The 19489-nt window shown below is 32.6% G+C and overlaps 1 protein-coding gene across 4 annotated transcripts in view; it reads left to right on the top strand.

The window, feature by feature from the left end:
• The window catches only part of AFF1 (ALF transcription elongation factor 1), a 177339-nt gene that overhangs the window by 128075 nt on the left and 29775 nt on the right, over positions 1–19489 (top strand). For all 4 annotated transcript variants that reach the window (XM_074274922.1, XM_074274925.1, XM_074274924.1 and 1 more), the window contains 6 exons: positions 8693–8779; positions 12264–12300; positions 13617–13668; positions 16965–17019; positions 17154–17191; positions 18883–19039. In XM_074274922.1, coding sequence (XP_074131023.1) covers positions 8693–8779; positions 12264–12300; positions 13617–13668; positions 16965–17019; positions 17154–17191; positions 18883–19039 — 426 coding nt within the window. The remainder of the gene's footprint in view (positions 1–8692; positions 8780–12263; positions 12301–13616; positions 13669–16964; positions 17020–17153; positions 17192–18882; positions 19040–19489) is intronic.

The following is a 19489-nucleotide window of genomic DNA, read 5'->3' as shown; positions in this document are numbered from 1 at the left end:
ATCCCTAATGATGCTAGGGAACATATCACTCCCTCTATTTAGCACATAAGGTGTTTATCTTTCTTTAGTTATTTAATCTTGTTTACAGTTTTGTGTTTCTCTTAACTTCTTGTTTTGGACTTCATGAATTTCTCTGTAGCTTTGGTTTTTTCCTTCAGGAATATTTTTTTTGGGGAAAAAAAAAGAATATCTTGAGTCCTCTTTCATTAAACTGTCTCCCTGTAGCATTACATTCATATTTTATCGGACAGGTTATTCCTAATTACTAGTTCATGTCCTTTGCTCACTAAAATACAGTATTCCAACTTTCTGCTCATCTATGGTGATTGTTAAATCATGTATAATCCTGACTGTGGCTCTTTGGTACTTGAATTCTTTCTGACTGCAGTGATACTCCTGGGAATTTTCTTTTTGGGTTCTCCTGGGAGGCATCCAGTAGATTCTTTTTGTTTCTTCTTTGCCCTCTGACTTTAGTCTATATAAGAGTTCTTTTTAGATTTCTTGAAATATCCTATTAAGGTGTGCTCAGATGGTCCAATGATTCATCAATTTTTTTTCCTCTTCAACCTGTTTTCCAGTTCAGTTATTTTTGCTATGAGATACCTTATAACTTTTTTTTTCTATTTTTAAAAATAAGGCTTTTGATTTTGTTTTAATATTATTAGTTGTCTCATAGAGTTACTGGCTCCTATTCTGGTTTTCAGGAAATTTGTTATTTGCATTTGTATCTTTTGTGCCAACCTGTTAATTCCCTTTCCAATCCTTTCTTCTATAGTTCCCATGAATTATCCAATTTTTTTCCCTTTGGCATTTTTGTTTCATTTAATAAAACATTTTTAGCTTGAAAAAAAAAAAACAACTTGCTTCACATCTTGCAGGAATACTAGTTGAATTTTATATTTTCTTCTGAGGCATTATATTTATTTTGGATTCATTCTCTAATGATTTTGTGTCTTTAATGTCCTTGTCACAGTAGTAGCTCTTTTATAATCAGGTTCTTTTGTTTGTTTGTTTTTTTTTTGTTTGCCCATTCTTTCAACTCTTACTTCTTGATTTTTAGACTTTATTTTAGTGCTGGGCTTTTCCAGACTTATGGAATGAGGATCTGTATTGATCCGATTGCTGGTTTTTTTGGGGGGAGGAGTATTGAGTGTTGCAGTATAATACTCCCATAGTGTTCTATTTCAGGACAAAATCAGATTGCTTTTCCCCTGGTTTAAGCTCTGTTATTGTTTGAGCAAATGAGAGGATAAATTTTGTTCCATGTCAGTTTGTACAATTATATGTTATATAGTCAGACACAATTTATTTTAAAGCAATGTTTATGCCACAACAATTCCTTTTTCTTGGTGTGGAACTACTTTTTTCTTTCCCCTGTCTGGTTTATAGTTTGTAAAAAACAGATTTACATACTAGTGACGTTTAATCAAAAAGCAGACTGTATAATGTATTGAACTATATCCATTGTATTTATCCAAGTAGAATATTTCTTTTATTTGCTCAAACCACTAGTCAGGGATTTTGTAGAAGGGATTTCTCTTCAATCAGAGGATAATACTGAGAGTCTCATATGACTATGCTTTTGAGAAATGATTAAGAAAAAAATTAAATGTACCATGGACAATATTATAAAAGGATTATATAAAAGTTTGTGCTATTGTGTTGGATTAATGTTGAGGACAGTCTTAGTTACTTAGATCATGACTCCTGCTGTTGGGGAGAGGGGGAGAGGTAGCAGTGGTAGTAATATGATCAGATTGCTAGAGGAAAAAGAGTGTCTGGGGCAGACCTCCTTGTCTCACTGAGCTAAATGTATCAATTTACTGTCCTATATCTAATAATACTTTTTTCTTCTTCTCTCCATTATTCTAAGATTTCCATTCCCCATTCTTTCAACTACATATATCTATCTCCATCTTGCCTACTGGTATTCTTCCCTATACTATTTGTCTAAATCTTCCATTGTGTCTTTTGTTAACAAGCTGCCTTTCATATTTGATTTATTCTTCTCTTAATCCTTCTGTTCTGATAGACCAGAGATAGAATAGATATATCCTGTCTTCTTCAGTGTCTTTTCCTAGTTTTTTACCATTTCTTAGCAAAATTTACCCTCCAATTCATTTCACTTGTTATTTAACATGATTACTGGCCTCCAGATTTTTACCTTTGAAAACTTTCACTTTAAAAAAAAACTCTGAAATAAAAAACACCAAATAAGTATTTATATATATATTAGAATAAAAGAGAATTATGCAATTTTGGAAGTGTAATATTTTCAAATTGCATTTATTTTACATTTATTCATTTAATTTTCAAAACTATACTATGTCTTTATGATTCTATCAAATTTTTTTCTTCCACATATTTTAAAAGTTGCCAGTAAATTTTGCATTTTGTTCCCCAATTCTTATCTCTTCTCTTTTTACAATCCTGTTCGTTGTGGGAAGAAAAATAACAATAAAAGCAAAACTTTTGTTAAGTGAAATAAATTCCTATATTGATCATTGTTACTTTGTGTTGTGGGTCTATCACCTCTGTGTTTATATCTTTATTCTGGAATCATGATTGGTCATAGATTTGATTTCTAAAGTCTTTCACAGTTCTTTGCCTTTTGAATGTTGTTATTATTTGTATAAATTCTCCTGGGTTCTGCTCATTTTAAACTTGATTTATTCCTATAAGCCTTTCTGTGTTTCTCTGGTACCATACCTTTTATAGTTTCTTACAGCATAAGTCTTATATTACATTCTTATAATTTCTTTACCCACTTCTTAATTAATGAATGCTTCTTTAGTTTCTAGCTCTTAGGCATAACAAAAAGAGCTTCTACATTTTGCCCTTTTCCTTTTTTTTTTTTTTTTTTTTTTTTTTTTTTTTTTTTTTTGGATCTTTTTGAAGATATAGGCCTTGTATAGAGGTATCTGGGTAAAAAAAGATTTACAGCTTAGTAACTTTTGAGACATGGTTTTAGATTTTTCCCTTTTTCCTCCCCTTGAATTACAAATCATCATCTTTCTTTTATCAGAGTTTTCGTGTTCATAGTCTCATGTTCTAGTCCAAATGCATCAGCAAGGACACAGATAGCAAACCACATTTCTTTGGATAACAAACCAGGCATCCTTGAAAGATAACTTGAATACTATACTATACTTCCTGGTATCTACCTGCATTCTTTAAGAATAATAGATTTCCTTGACACAATAATAGAATAGTGATTAATAGGAGAACTGGATTTCTGAATTTAACTATTATTGGTCAGCTAAAATTCTAAATTAAATTCAGAGACAAACAATCATGACTTAGTTATAGGACAAAATGAAGTAACTATAAATAGTATCAATTTTTAAAAAGTACAGAATCAGTGTGATTATTTCAGCCCTCCTTAAGTCTATACCACTCCTCTCTTGACTCAGTACTTTGCCTCCAAATTTACCTGAAGAAAATTGATGCTAATTGTAAAGAGTTTCTCCTATTGGTTCTTACACCTTAAATTCCATCAACATAATTTCCCCTATTCTTCCTTTCCTTCTCTTGGAAGAGGTGTTCCTCGTGGACACAGTTAACCATTAGCCCCAACATCTTCTATTTTTTATAATCTTTATAATTTTCATATAATTTTTAACTTTTATAATATCTTTTTTGATCTTAAACCTCTGTGTCCTTTGAAATATTCCAGTCCTATATCTCCCAAAACAAACTCTTCATATATCACATGTTTAATATATTGGATTAATACTTGTCATCTAAGGGGAGGGGGGGAAGAAAGAAAATGAAAAAAAAAATTGGAACACAAGGTTTTGCAAAGATGAATGTTGGAAATTATGTATGCATATGTTAAATAATAACAACTTTAAATAAACAACTTTAATTTAAAAAAAAAATTTCCTCAGTTGACCCTTCCAGCTTTTTAGCCCATTGTCCTACAGCTTTATTGCCCAACTTCTAGAAAAAGCTCTTTAACTTACTATTCCTCAACTGAAATGTCTCTCTTTCCATATGACCTTGCATTTTTTTGTTGTCTGATAAACCCAGTGACCTTTTCTCAGTTATCCTGCTTTTTGACTTTTTTTTTGTTCCTTACCCTTAGTTTTCTTTTTTTCCTAATATTTTATTTTTCTAAATATATGCAAGATTATTTTCAACATTCACCTTTGCAAAACTTTGGGTTCCAAATAATTCTCCTTCTCTCCCCTTCCTCTCCCAATACAGCAAGCAGTCTAATATATAATATAATATAATATAGTCTAATATATTCATCATGCTGTGCGAGAAAAATCAAATCAAAAGGAATAAAACACATGAGAGAAGAAAAAAGCAAGCAAATAATAACAAAAAGGTGAAAATACTATCCTTTCATCCACATTCAGTCTCCATAGTCCTCTCTCTGAATATGGATGGCATTTTCATCCCGTCTGTAAGAATTACCTTGAATGACTTCATTGTTGAAAAGAGCCAAATCCATCAGAGTTGATCATAACATAATTTTGTCATTATGTACATTGTTCTCTTGTTTCTTCTCACTTAACATTAGTTCATGTAAATCTTTCCAGTATTTTCTCTAATCAGCCTGCTCATTTTTTATAAAACAGTAATATTCCATTACATTCATATACCATAATTTATTTAACCATTCCCCAAGTGATAGCCATCCGCTCAATTTCCAGTTCTTTGCCACTACAAAAAGCGCTGCTACAAACATTTTTGCACATGTGAGTCCTTTTCCCTCTTTGATCTCTTTGAGATCCAGTAGAGACACTACTGGATCAAAGGGTATCCTGCCATTACTTTTAACAACATTCTTTTTTCCTGGTTGTCTTTATACCTATCTGGTGGTTCCTTCCCAGTCTACTCAACCAAATCATCTTTTTATCTTTTTTTCTTGGAATACTCATCCCTCTATATAAACTTACCTAGGTCTTCTTCCCTCTGTATAAACTTCTCTCTCAGTGATTTTATTAGCTCTCATGTATTCATTCATCTCTATTCAGATGATTCCTAAATCCACATGTCTAGCCCTTATCCTGATCTGTTCTTCTTCACTAGATGACAACTTTATGGCTACAGCTAATTGTCCCATAAAGGTCTGAAAATCAGGATATTGAGAAAAATCTCATAATCTCCCCTAAATTCACTCCTTTTTCCTAACTTTGCCTTTTCTATTTAGGGTACCACTTTCCTGCTAATTATTCAGGTTTTAATTTTTAGTAGTCTAAATCTTGATCCTTTTTCTTTTCTCTGAATCATCTCCCCGAATCATTTATCAAATACTGTTGGTATTACTACCCCTGAAAATGCTCTCATCTATTCATTTCTCTCTAATTACACAGTTGCCATCATCCCATGTCTTCTGAGCCGTTAAAATAATATATACTTGGTCTCTTTGTTTCCAATCTCCTTATGCCATCTTGTACACAATTGCAAGATGATATCTGCATGTTATCCTTAGATTCACATCCCTCATAACTAATCATTGGTCAAATTCTGTTTTGTTCTATTCATAACATTTCTAATATATATCCTCCTTTCCTTATACAGCCATTAAGCCATTAAGGTTCAGGTCCTCATTACTTCCCCCACCCCCCACTCCTGTCCAATTGCAATAGCTTACTGGTTGGTTTTCTTGCCTTAGAACTTACCCACTCCAATCACTTTTTCACATAAGTGTCAAATTGGTCTTCCTAAAAAGATCTGACTACAACCCCTCCCCCCTTCCCTTCTTTGAGCAAACTCAGTGGTTTCCCATTACTTTTAAAACCAATACAAAGTTCTCTAGTATTCAGTAACTAATCCCTTTCTACCTTTCCAGTCCTCTAACACCTTTTCTCTGAGTCTAATCACAAGATACTCCATCTCCAGGCTCCATGCTGTGTCATCATTAATTCCTGATTCTTGGGACTTCAGTCCCTTTTATCTATACCTCTTGCCTTCCTTATTTCCTTCAAGTCTTAGCTAAAATCCTATCTTCTAAAAGGAGCCTTTTTTTCACTCCAATTTAGCCCCCAATTTATCTTGATTCTTGCTTGTTGTTTGCATATTCTCTAGACTTTGAGCCTCCTTGAAAGCAACAAAAAAAGATTCCCTCCCCCCAAAAAAGAGAAAAACAAGAAAGCAAAATGGCTTCATGGGGAAACTTTACAAAATAGCTAAGGAAAGGGAAAGATAATACCCAGCTGGATGCCAAATTCTATAGAATAGCAAAAAGAACTAAAAAAGTTTTCTTAAATGAGCAATGTAATGAAATAGAAGAAAGTAATAAGGATGGGAAAGACAAAAAATCTCAAGAGAATTAGAGCTATCAAGGGAATATTTCATGCAAAAATGGGCATGATGAGACAAAAATGGTGGGGGCTTAACTGAAGTGCAAAGATTAAGAAAAGTAGCTAGAATATATTTGTGAACTTTACTGTGATAACCAAAATAGTTTTACTGATCTAGAGCCAGATATCTCAAAGAATGAGTACAAATTGGCTTAAGATAGCATTGCTAATGATAAGGCTTTTGAAGATGATGGAATCAGAGTTGAGCTATTTAAAACCCTAAATGCTGATGATAAAGTGCATACTCAGTATTGGAAAACTCAACAGTGGCTATGGAATTGGAAAAGGTTAGTTTACACTCCAATCTTAAATAAGAGTTGTGCCACCATATGCTTAAACTACCAAACTGGCTCTCATTTTTCACTCCAGCAAGATTATATTCAAGATTATGCGAGCTTAACTTCAGCAACATGTGAACTCAAGAATTTCTGGAAGAGCAGTCTGGTTTTCAGAGAGGCAGAAGACCAAATTGCCAACATTCGTTGCATCATGGAGAAAGCAAAGGAGCTATAGAACAACATCTAGTTATGCTTCTTTGACTACACTAACTAATGTGTGAATCATAATAAAATGTGGCAAGTCCCCAGACTGGAATACCAGCCCATCTTGTCTTTGAAGAACCTGCAAGAGGGTTTTTAAATTGGAAAAGGAGTATGATAAGGCTGTAAATTGTCACCTTATTTAACTCATATGCGGACTGCATCATGCAAAATGTCAAGCTGGATGAATCAAAAGCCAGAATTAAGATTTTCTGAGAGGTTTGTCAACAATCAATGATAACACTGATAGCAGAAATTGAAGAACAATCAGTAAGCCTCTTGATGAAGGTAAAAGAGGACAGGGTAAAGACTGGCTTGAAGCTTAACATCCAAAAAAATAAAAATCTTGGCAACTGGTACCATTACTTCCTGGCAAATAGGAGAAGAAATGGAACCTAGTGTTCAAATTTTATATTGGTCTCAAAGATCATTGTAAACAGCTACTGAAGCCATGAAATTAAAAGAAGCTTGTTACTTGAAAGAAAAACTATGGCAAATCAGAACTGGATCTTAAAAAGCAGAAATGTCTTCTTGCAGACTGTATAGTATAGGTGTGTATAGACTTGTATCTGTATAGTGAATGCTATCGTTTTTTCCCAATAATAATGTATGGCTGTAAAGGTTGGACTATAAGGAAAATTCGAGTGCCTCTACATCAGTGCTTTTGAATTGTGGTGGTGAAGTCCCTTCTACAGAAAAGAGATCAAGTCAATTAATATTTAAAGAACACTGGAAGTTCATATACTGAACTTAAATGCTTTGGCCACACAATGACCGTATAGACTCCTTGGAATAGACCCTGAGTTGGGAAGAAATGAAGGCTAAAGGAAAAGGGAGTGGCAGAGAATAAGATGAATAGATATGAAAACAATAAACATAAGCTTAGACTGACTGAGATAGTGGAAGATAGAAGAGCCTGGCATGGCTTCACTAAAAGTTGAATACATCTGAACAACAAAAATAAGGTTTACAAAATACTTATTCTAATCTTTTAGTATTGCTTTTCCTTTTTTTTTTTTTTTTTTTTTTTTTTTTTTTTTTTTTTAATCCTTTAAGAGTTTTAACATTTTTAGCAATTTTAACTTGCCCAATCTAAACTGTAAGGTCAGGTACTCGGTACCTAGAATAAATTTTAGGAAAAAGATGTTACTTTGCTAATCACAGAAATTTTTTTTGGCATTACAGCAAGTAAGTGAAAACAAATTTTTATTTTATTTTGTTGTTAAGCAGTACAAACATAATAAGATTGTATGCTAATATATATTAGGGATGTGTCAAGTGCATTAACAATTATTATTAGCATGTCAAAATAAGAGCTAGAATTTTTTATTTGCATACTTAAAACAGGACTGTTATGCCTTCCCAACTTGAATATGTCTTGCAAATATAATAACAAAGGAGAATGTATCCTATCTGATAATATAGTACATTTAGCAACCTGTCAGTATTCTGTCTGTTATGTTCTGTTTTGTGTTTCAGTAATTTATCAATTCAGCTATTTTAATATGGGCATATTTAAATATAAATAATTTGTTTAATAAGATTTAGATATTTTAAGATGCATATTATTAAGTCATGGTTTCTTTAAAGTGCATATATTTTTAACAATTTTTTTTTTCCTCCCTGAATTGATTTTTATTTATGCTGAAAATGTTGAACTTTTTATATGTTTGGTTGGTAACATTAAAAAATTTTTTAAGGAAATGGATCACAACCTGTCCGTCAAGATTTTTCTAACAGTTGGACTTCTTTGCTTAGGCATTAATTTTAAATGAACTTAATAAAATACCAGGAAATATCTTATTTATAATTACTTTTCCTTCTAATTTTTTTCAGGAAATGACCCATTCATGGCCTCCACCTTTAACAGCAATCCATACACCTAATACAGCTGAATCGTCAAAATTTCCTTTCCCAACAAAGGTACAATTTTTAAACACATTAAAAATGTAGACTGTTGCTTAATTCATTTGAATGATACATTAAGCAGTCAAGATAAAAGCAAAAATCTTTGATTTCTTAACAGAGGAATTGAGATCAAATATATCCTCAGACAATCTCTCTCTTAGTTTCCTGAACTTTCAAATGGGAAAGATATTTACCTTTTGAGATTGTTGTGGGGATTAGGTTAGATATTTTAAAGCACTTATTCTGCCTGATACACAGTACGGGTTTAATAAGTGCTCTTTCCTTCCTTCCTCTCTCTATCCTTACCTCTTTTACCTGGGATTTGGAATTTTAGTTATAGGTCCATCTGTGATCTTGGACCAGCAGTTTATCATCTTTGGGTCTTATTTTCCTCCTTGTTAACATAAGGATGTTGGATTAGATTATCTTCATTGTTATTACTGTTCTTAAATTCTATGGGATTTTGAGAAGTCCTTAGAAATGGTTTAAATTCCTTTATGAGTAATACAACAATTGCTACAAATCTTTTCAGATAAGCTTTTTTTTTACAATTCAATTTTGTTTCTTCGAATTCATTAGATACCAAAAAGATTAGAACATTTTATATGAAATTATGATTCATTGTGTTTCTCAGCTTGCTTTTTAATACTATGTAATATAGTCTAAGATAGTCAACATGTTACCTTTAACGCTATCCTCCTTGACTATATTTCCTTGTGAACTTCTGTTCTCCTTGGTATGTTAAAAAAAAAAATCTTTCAGTGGCCTTTTTGGATCACTATTGGTATTCTACTCCATTATGAGCAAAACAAATAATCAAAAACAAAACAAAAAAAATTTTAATAAATAGTTACAAACAGGCAAGATAAATCTATACCAATGGTCCTCAAACTTTTTAAATAGGGGGCCGGTTTACTGTCCCTCAGACTGTTGGAGGGCCGGACTATAGTAAAAACAAAAACTCATACTCTGTCTCCGCCCCTCAGCCCATTTGCCATAACCCAGTTGGCCGTATAATCGTCCTCAGTGGACCACATCTGGCCCGGGCCGTAGTTTGAGAGCCCCTGATCTATACAGTGGTCATATATGAAAATTAATGTCTCTTTGAATTCATTATTTCTCTATAAATTGAGTTACATGTTCATCACAATGTCTTCTGTGGTCAGTTATTGCTTTCATTAGCGGTCTTAAGTTTTTGATTTTTTTTTTTTTTTTTTTTTTTTTTTACCTCTACTCACTGTTTTCGTTATCAGTTCATATGTTATTTCATGAATCTCTGAAATCATATCTTATCATTTCTTAGTGTGCAATGATATTACCTTATATGTATATGTCATAATTTGTCCAGGCTTTCTCCAGTTGATGGCCAACCTTTGTCCCTTAGTTTCCACTTTTAAAATTTCCTTCAGGATCTTCCCTATGAAATTGAAATTTGTTTTGGCCTCAAATATTCCCTCCTAGTATTATTTTTCTCCATTCCTTGCTATTATTATTTATATATGTGCTAATCTATTTATACTTTTAACTCTTTGTCTTACCAGTCAGGCACTCATTATGTATGGGGGGAAAGGGAAAATATGTTTAGAGGAATCTGGAAGGGAAATGCATGTCAAGAAAAGCAATATGTATAATATCTTGATTATATAGCTGGATATCTCTAGTTCATTAAGGAATATTTGTTCCACAAGAAGCTGCTTTCTTATTAATTGTTGCCCTTATTCTCAATTGAGTGATTTTTCAGTTGTGTCCAGCTCTTTGTGACCTCCATTTTACTTTGCCATTTACTTGGCAAAGACACTGGAATGTTTTGCTGTTTCCTTTTCCAACACATGTGGACAAATATTGTTAAGTGACTTGTCCAGGGCCACACAGCAAGTATATATCAGAGACCAGATTTGACCTCATGAAGATAAGATTTCTGAGTCCAAACCCAGTGCTGTATCCACAGTGCCACCCAACTGCCTTAATCCTGCTGTTCTCTAACTAGGAACAATCTCTTTCTCTTTCAAACTGGCAGCATTATAAACTCTTTTAATATATAATCATCCCTAAAAGGTCTCCGAGGGAATGTTACTATCTTAATTTAGCTAGCAGTTCCCATTAAGCCAGTGAACCCAGCTAATCTGGCTGGCTTACTGTAAACAAGACCAACCAAATAGTCACTCCCTGGGATACTATATCTTCCAGTTAAAGCTTAGAATCCTTTCCTTTAAAGCAAATTAATTTCAAAATGTCTTTCCCCTTTCTGCTCTTTCCTCTCAACTCAAAAAGGCAGTAGAGAAAGTGTTCTACTTAACAGCCATTCCTTCTATTTTGTTCTGTGCATTTGCCAAAAAAATGTTCCAATTGCGAGTCATAGTCTCTTCAGTTGTTGAAGCTTTTTTATGCAGTCCCTTAATTACTAAAGCCTTAGCAGAGTTGGCTTCTCTACTACCTGCTTAGTCTTTCCTTTCCTGTCCATTTTAGCCATGCTTCTTTAGCTTCTTTTCTTTATTTTTAGTGGCTCAATTCTGGTACTCAGTAATTCACCAAATCTTCAACTGTGTCCTTTTTTTGGGGGGGGGGGGGCGGAACTGAGGCACTTGGGATTAAGTGATTTGCCAGGGATTACTGAGAGCAGATTTGAACTCAGGTCCTTCTGACTTCACAGCTGGTATTCTATCCTCACTGCCCCAAATAGTCCTTATTTAATTATTTCATGGTTTAACATATGTCTATTTTTTCATTTAATTTAATTTTTTTTTTTTTTTTTTTTTTTACTTTTAGCCTTACTCCTTAAAACAGTTACATGTAAATGAGGTGACAGACCACAATGGATAGGTGTATGGGAGTTGGACTGTCTACCTCAATTTGCCCAAGTATTTTATACTTGCTCCTAGAGCCTGTTGTTTAAACTATTAAAATATAGTATTTGTGAAGAGGGAATTTGGTCTAGCTAATAATATCTTAATGAATTGTAGTTATAATTGCTCTTTGGAAATCTGAACTTCCTATCTCTTTTAGTAATAGGCAAATCATTGCCTTAAATATATTATATGTATATTTAGTGTAGTATTATATTTATTGAATTTTAATTTGGCTGTTTTCCTTGGGATTCCCTTTGGGTTAGCATACAAAATTTATCATATCACTTGTATTTTCTTTGATGATGAACCCTGTGGGCATAGAGGTTGCTCCCCATGATTTGTGCTTAGAAGACGTATTGCAAATATATATAATTATTCTCCAAGTCACATTTTTCTTTTCAGCCCTATATTATTTTGTTACTATATAGCTCATTTGCATTATAAAAGTGAAGATTGTCAGTGATTCAAATTTATAAAATAACCAAGAAGATAGAAAAATGAACTTTTTTTTTAGATAATTTAAGTTATGAAGCCAATTTTAAAAAAATATACTTTTCCACATTAACAATTTAATAGCATTATGTTAGCTTTGTAGTTACAAGATTCATGAATCTTCATAAAATCATTAATTTTGAGCTTCTGTTATTTTCCAGGAATTTCAACATATTGAAACTGTATTACAGAACCACAGTAAGTCAAACTTTATTGTCCATTGTTTCAAAGGGAAATTGAGCCTTATTGTTTTTGATTTCATCAGATTTAGAACTAAGGTTTCATGGTAGAGGCAGAAAATGATTGCCTTGGGGGCAAAAAAGATAAAGATTGTAAACATGAACATAGGTAACATCCCATTAGTATTATTTCTCTTTTTGGGCTCTGGTCTTTTATTATCTCACCCAGGCCAGAAATACAATGGCCATTCAGTTACTCCGCTCCACCAGTGATTAGCCACAGCTTGGTTCTATTTTGGTTTTGACTTTGATTGGTTCAGTCTTTCATAGGTAACATTGTGGTCATCCACTTCGGGTTTCATATAAATGTTTTTAGAACAATTTCCTCCTATTGCAGCTCAAAACTATTTTATTCATGCTATCTACCAATCTCTGCCTTCCCAATAGCAGAACTATTGGCATTTGCCACTATACATGAATATTTTTGCTGATTTTTATTTTATGAGGGTTAGCTAAATATAACCAAAGTCAAGTCAGTAAACATTTATTAAGTGTCTACCCTGTGCCAGGTACTGTGCTTAGCAATGGTTTTTCTAGTCCCTGTGGACATTCATGAATATGTAAAATTTTAAACTTGATTTTAAGGGAAAAGGAGTTAGTTTTTCCAAAATCTTTCCATAAATTAGTCCCATTTCTTAATCAAATTTCTAAAAGTAAACCTACATGCACACTATCTTAGATCTTAAAAGGAAAGGAAAGAAAAAGGATAAAAATCTTTAGCAAACTTCACTCTTTCACTAATTTGTTCAATTCTGAACTCATTTCATTGTTGTCTCATTTGCTACTTTTTTCTGTAACTTAGGAATGGAAAATAATAAATGAAAATGAAAAATGGAGGGTAGAGTTAGAGAAGCCTCAGTACAAGGGATCTAGAAATTGAGAATATATCTAGCAAAGTACTCATGACAACTGTATTTCATTATAATAGAAATTGTGATTATGTTACAACAGAATTTGCTTTTTAAGTTAAGCAATTGTGGCAGTATTTAGGTAGTCAGAAAACCCATATCCATATCTTGATTCTCCCACTATAATTTAACTTTTGCCTTACCTCACGACAGTAGCAACTGTTTACTGTATTTACAATAAGTGGTGTTTATATGGCATCTAAAGCTTTCTCTTGTCTTTATATACATTGTCATTTTAATCTAAAAATTGGCATTTCATAAAACTATTAAACAGATACATTTTAATCACCATTTATAGATGTAGCAGATAAAATATAAAGAAGAGTGACCATTAGTTTATATTTAATATACTTCTCTCTCTTTACAGAACAGCATGGTACATCTTCAAAAACCTGCTCAAATTCTCAGCAGGCAACATCGTAAGTTCAGGATGTATTGTGATGTTATAGCTACCTATCTAAATACATTCAAACATCAGATTTCATTGAGCCTTTCATTTGAGGTTAATTCTTTGCAATTAGATTAAGTGATATTATTTCATGTTGCTTCTGAAAAGGATTTTATTTCTTTACGTAATCTCCAAAAAATTAAGATCTTATTCTGTCTTGATCATTATAATTAGTGTGGGTTTACTTTAGTTTTATAATTTCTCTAACTTTTAAAGTATAAATATATATTTACTGATGCCTTATTAGGGAAAAGAAAGAATCATAAAAGGTATACTTATTTTTGGTTTGATTGCAGTGTCAGGCACAGGATAAAACAAAATTAGATTTAAAAAAGTTTTTTGAAAGGAAATGTAATTCAGGGTCTTCCCCCAGGAAATAACTGCTGAATTCCTATATTTCAGGGATTATAAAAACCTTAGTGACAGATTAAATAATATTGAATTTTAAATGCTTATGTTCATGAGAAAGTACTATTTTACAGTTGCGCATTCTTGATTTTTTTTTTCCAGTTATTGCTCATTAATAGAAATGACAAGATTAGACAACTGATTAGATATGTGGGCTGAATAAGGAGTTGAATAACATTGACTTTGTACATTTTGGTAATTTGGAGTATGGTTGTGCTCTTGGTAAGAATAGTAAAGTTTGAAGGAAGTTTAGATCTGGGGTATAGATAATCATTTTTGTTTTGGGCATGTTTGGTTTCATATACCTGTGGAACATTACTTCAGAAATGTCTAATGGCTAATTGGAAATGCTGCATTGAAGCTCAAAAAAAATACTAGACCTAGTTTTATAGAATTATTTGCATAAAATTGATACTTGAAGTCTTATTAATGGGATCACTATGGAGAAAACAAAAAAACTGAACAAACAAAAAACTAAAAAGTGAAAAATCCTAAAGGAAAGAAGGAGCAGAGCCTTTGGGAACACATTTGGGGAATTAGTATGAATGAAGATCTAGCAAAACTGACTGAAAAGGAGTGTCAGCATGGTAATAAAACCAGGAACAATATCATGGACACTTCGAAAAAAGAGAGTATCAAGGGGTAAAAAGTAGTCATCTGTGTTACATGCTTTGGACAGATCAGGAAAGATGAGGTTTCAGAAAAGGCCATCAGATTTGGTAATAAGGAGATTATGGTTCATTTTGAAGAAGATTATCAGAAGATGAACAGACTGCAAAGAATTTGGAAGTGAGAGAGAAATGTTGACCACAGAAGGTATTAATAAATCTGAAAAGGATGAGTCAGGGATATAGTCACACCTCACAGATCCAAAAGATGGAATTAGTAAAGGAAAAGAGATGTAAAATGAAAGGAAGTTTATTTATTATAGAGTACAGGTTCCAGATGGCATGATGACAAAATCTTCCAGTGTGATTTGGTAGAGTGTAGTTGAAGTAGAAATGAATTTTAGCTGCTGGGATTTGAGAAATAAGGTTTCTTCTTCAACTGTGAGATCTACAACATGTTTGAATAGAGAACGTAAGCCAGTGTGGTAACATGTTAACTATTAGAAGGATTTCAGTTAGACTATGTTGATTTGCTGAAAAGGCAGGTGATTAAAAAGTTCAGTGTCTCCTTTTAGCCCAATCCCTTGAGGTCTAAATGACTAAAGGAGGCAGAGTTATATTCTGCGGACATCTGGGAACCTCAGCTCAAGTTAGGGAAGCATGTATTCTTATGAAGAAGTTGCTGATTGATTGTACATCCTATCAATTTGTCTGTAGCTTATTGTCAGTGCCTGGGGTACTGTGAGATATGTAAATCTGCAACTGTTATCTCTCAGTAGTACTCATTTGGGTCTTTTTAATTCTCAGACTGGGTCTTTGTCTAGCAGGCCACACTTAATATTGTTTATTGGTCATAATCATAGCGTTGTATAGAAATAAGAACAACAAATGCATATCTGTGGATTTTATTCATTTATATATTTTCATGGGAAGTTCTGTAATAGGGAGAAGAGAAAGTTATAGAAGAAATTTTAGAATTTTTTAAAAAAATATTTTATTAGGGGCAGCTAGGAGGAAAAGTGGATAGAGAACCGTCCCTGAAGTCAGGAGGACCTGAGTCTCAGACAGACACTTAACACTTCCTAACTGTGTGGCCCTGGACAAGTCACTTAACCCCAATTGCCTCAGCTATATATAATAATAATTATTATTATTATTATTATTATTATTATTATTATTATTATTATTATTATTACCCAATTTAAGTCTGAAATACTTTAGATTACCTTATAATTATCTTGAAACTTGGGAAATCTATTTATCTCTTTTCTCATAACAGTGATAGGAAATGAACTTTTTAAATTGAGCTTCTGTTTCTGCCACTTATGCTGTTAATTTGTCTTCTTTTTTATAAAATAGACTTGTAGAAATTAGAGAATATCTTTCTTTTCTAAGGTGGAGCAGTCAGACTAGTGAGTATTTTGCTGTTTTCCTTAAGTGTTAGGTTACTTTGATTTTTATTATATATTATATAGGTTGATTTGATTTTTGATTAGACTTTGACTTTTTTCTTAATATTTATTTTTCTCACCCTTTTTCTTACTTTTAATACCTATATGCTGTGGCAATACTCTGGCACTTGACTGAGCTATTTATCTGAAATATATAAGGAAAATTGAAATAGTGAATGGTTCATTCAAACTTAAAATCTGATGCTATTGAGGGAAAAGGTTTTGGTCCTGAATTCTACAAGTTATCAACCTTGTTCAGAATGACTGAACTGATTGATTTGCTTCTATACTTGGCTTGATTGATGATTTTTCTCTGAAGGAAATACTTTATGTATTGATATACATGTCTGATTATAGTTTTGTAAAGCTTGCATACACATGAAAACTGGGGCACTTTATACAGGTTATCTTATTTCCTGAAATTCATATAGTTCAAGACTATATTTCATTTCAACTTTTCACCATGCTCTTATTACTTTTTCTGTGGTTTATCTGCTTTATTGTTTTCCACTGTTTGAATTTCACAGTTAAACTAAATACTGTTGTTGAATGAGTTATTAAGAAGGAACAGTCAGAGTGTCCCCAAAGTCTTAGTACAATTTTAAACATGCATGAGGATTTAAGAAAAAAGATAAAAATTGTGTTTATAATATTACATGGTATTTTATTCATAATGACAAAGAAATTAGGACTTTCATTATTAGTAATTTTGTAACAAAGCTCCTAGTGCCTGTACTTATTTTAGTGTTTTATGTAATAAGGATTGTTGCTAAAAGTAAATATTTCTCTTTGTTTTCTAGAATGTTAGAAGATGACCTTCAGATCAGTGACAGCGAAGATAGTGGTGATGAACAAGTCAGTTTTACATATGGGATAAAACAAATTTATTTTAAGTTAATATAATTTGTTGTGTTCTGAGTTGCATTAACCTAACAAATTCTCTATTTCTCCCCTCAATTTCCTTTTTCTCTGTCTCTACAAAAACTTAGGCCTCTGAGAAGCCCCCTACTTCATCTGCTCCTGCAAGGTACTGTATTACCCCTCATGTCTATAGAAATCTTGATATTCTATAGAAAATGGAAAACTATTTTTTAATAATTTTTGGGACATTTCAGATATTCAGACAGTAATGTTCAGACATAAACTATAAACATGTAGTTTATTTAGTGTTTGTTCTAAAGTGGGTTTAGAGTAGATTTAGATGTACTTGATTAGGAGCTGACTCCTGTTTAAGTTTAATAAATTGGTTCTCTTAATTTGGTTGATAGGTTGAGAAATTCTTTTGTGGATGTATTTCTTCATTTAAGTCCTGCATTAAACAGTAAAAGAAAAAAGAAAGTTCTGGGATTAAAAAATAATAATAAGTTAGCTTTCAATCTAGTAATTGGAAAAATTAAACTGTTCTAGTGTTCTTAAATATTTTATTATGATAGACATGTTTGACAGCCTTTAAGAAAGGAAAATAACTTATTACCAGTTCTTCTGAAGCTGGAAGTTCTGCTCATGTACTGTAACACTCCAGTGATGATAAATAGGCATGGATTAGAGATGTAACACCTTGGGAAGGAAAACTCAAAAATTTAAAATGTGATTCCCTTAATTTTTCACTCATTGTTACCCTTGAAATAAAAATCCTGGCTTAATGTACCAGGTTTATTTAACATAGACATATAGCTAACATTCCAGTAATTATGGATAGTAATTGTAATAATTTTAATTTTACATTAATATTCTGTAACATCCATATAGTAATGTTATCTATTCACCTAACAATGCATTGTTGACAGTGGAGAAATCATCAGTCTTTTCATTTAATTAAATGAAGTTTGCTGTTCAAAATTGTGTTTTCTACTAGAAAGAAATGTATTTGAAAGATGATGATGCAACTTCTTTCTTTTAAATTTCCTTTACAAATTTTTGAAACCAGTTATATTTTATATTCCCTTAAGTGACAATACTTTATTCTATATATATACTTTGTCATAATTCTACTGGTGTAGAACTGAGTAAAACTGAAATGATTGCTGAATCACCTACTACTCTTATATTGGAATAACTTCAAGAAGTTTGAGTATGTGTGAGTGTGTTTTTGTGTGTCTGAACATATACATTGGACACAATCCTTGCTTTATTCATTGTGAAACAAGTGCCCAGTGTATGCCCACTAAGTGATTTTTCCATTTATCTTCCAGTCATCATATTTTTAGTTTTTGATATCATATAATAGTTCTTAAAGAAAAAAATGTTTCTACTTTCCCTCTTGAACTGATATTATTTCAGTTACCTTAAAAAATAAATTTGTTTTTAGTGAGGATTAGGTATTCCTTAGGATTAAACTCCATAGCTGACTGTTCTAGAAGTGAATATTTCATTTGTGGAATTCAAATCCAGAGGTTAATGATCCCAGAAGATCATTAGCCTACCTCTAATTTTTTTTTGTAAAGCCAGAACTAATATTTTCTGTTTTACCACTGATGTAGTGCGGAAAATCATTTAGTCACTCTTGGCCTCAGTTTCCTTCTTGTAAAATAGTTTGTACTGGATGGTGTCTGAGGTGCTCTCTAGCTTTAGAGCTATGATTTTGACCTCCGTTGAAAGTAAAGGAACATTTGTTACTTCAGGGGGGAAAAAAAAGGAGAGAGAAATGGAAACAAGATGGGAGAGGAAAAGAAAGCATCTTATGTGCTGCTATGTGATTTTCTCTCTGTTGTTTTACAGTGTTCCACAGTCCCTTGCAGACAGTGTGGTTTCAGCACATTCCAGCAATACAGAATCAGAGAGCACTAGTGATTCTGACAGCTCTTCAGACTCTGAGAGTGAGAGCAGTTCAAGTGACAGTGAAGAGAATGAGCCTCCAGAACCTCTGGCAGTTGAGGTACAGTGTCCTTGGTGCAGGGATGTCCCACATGGAAACTTTTGTCCCTCTGCACCAGGTTTCATGGTGGCTCTTGTGCATTTGTCTTATCCCAGGGCAGAAGCATTTCCTTTTCTATCAACACAGACCTGTCAAGTTTCTCATACTATAGGAATGGGTTTGCTTATTTATTCTAGGATCTGTCTTCCTTTTGCAAGAGTACGTTGCACTCTACATTTTTTTGTTAACTATTAAGATTATAATTTTTTTAAAAATTAAATTTTTTATAGAATTTTAATCCTAATTAGGAGAAAACCTTCACTTTTTTCTTTTTCTTTTTTTTTTTCCTTTTTGGCAATTGAGATTATATGACTTGCTCAGGATCATATAGCTAGCAAGTATCAGGGGTCAAATTTGAACTTGGGTCCTCCTGACTCCATAATTGGTGCTTTATCCATTGAGTCACCTGTC

The sequence above is a fragment of the Sminthopsis crassicaudata genome, chromosome 6, assembly GCF_048593235.1.
Source record: "Sminthopsis crassicaudata isolate SCR6 chromosome 6, ASM4859323v1, whole genome shotgun sequence".
NCBI classification, from domain to species: domain Eukaryota; kingdom Metazoa; phylum Chordata; class Mammalia; order Dasyuromorphia; family Dasyuridae; genus Sminthopsis; species Sminthopsis crassicaudata.
This window is presented reverse-complemented; position numbering and strand designations above follow the sequence as displayed.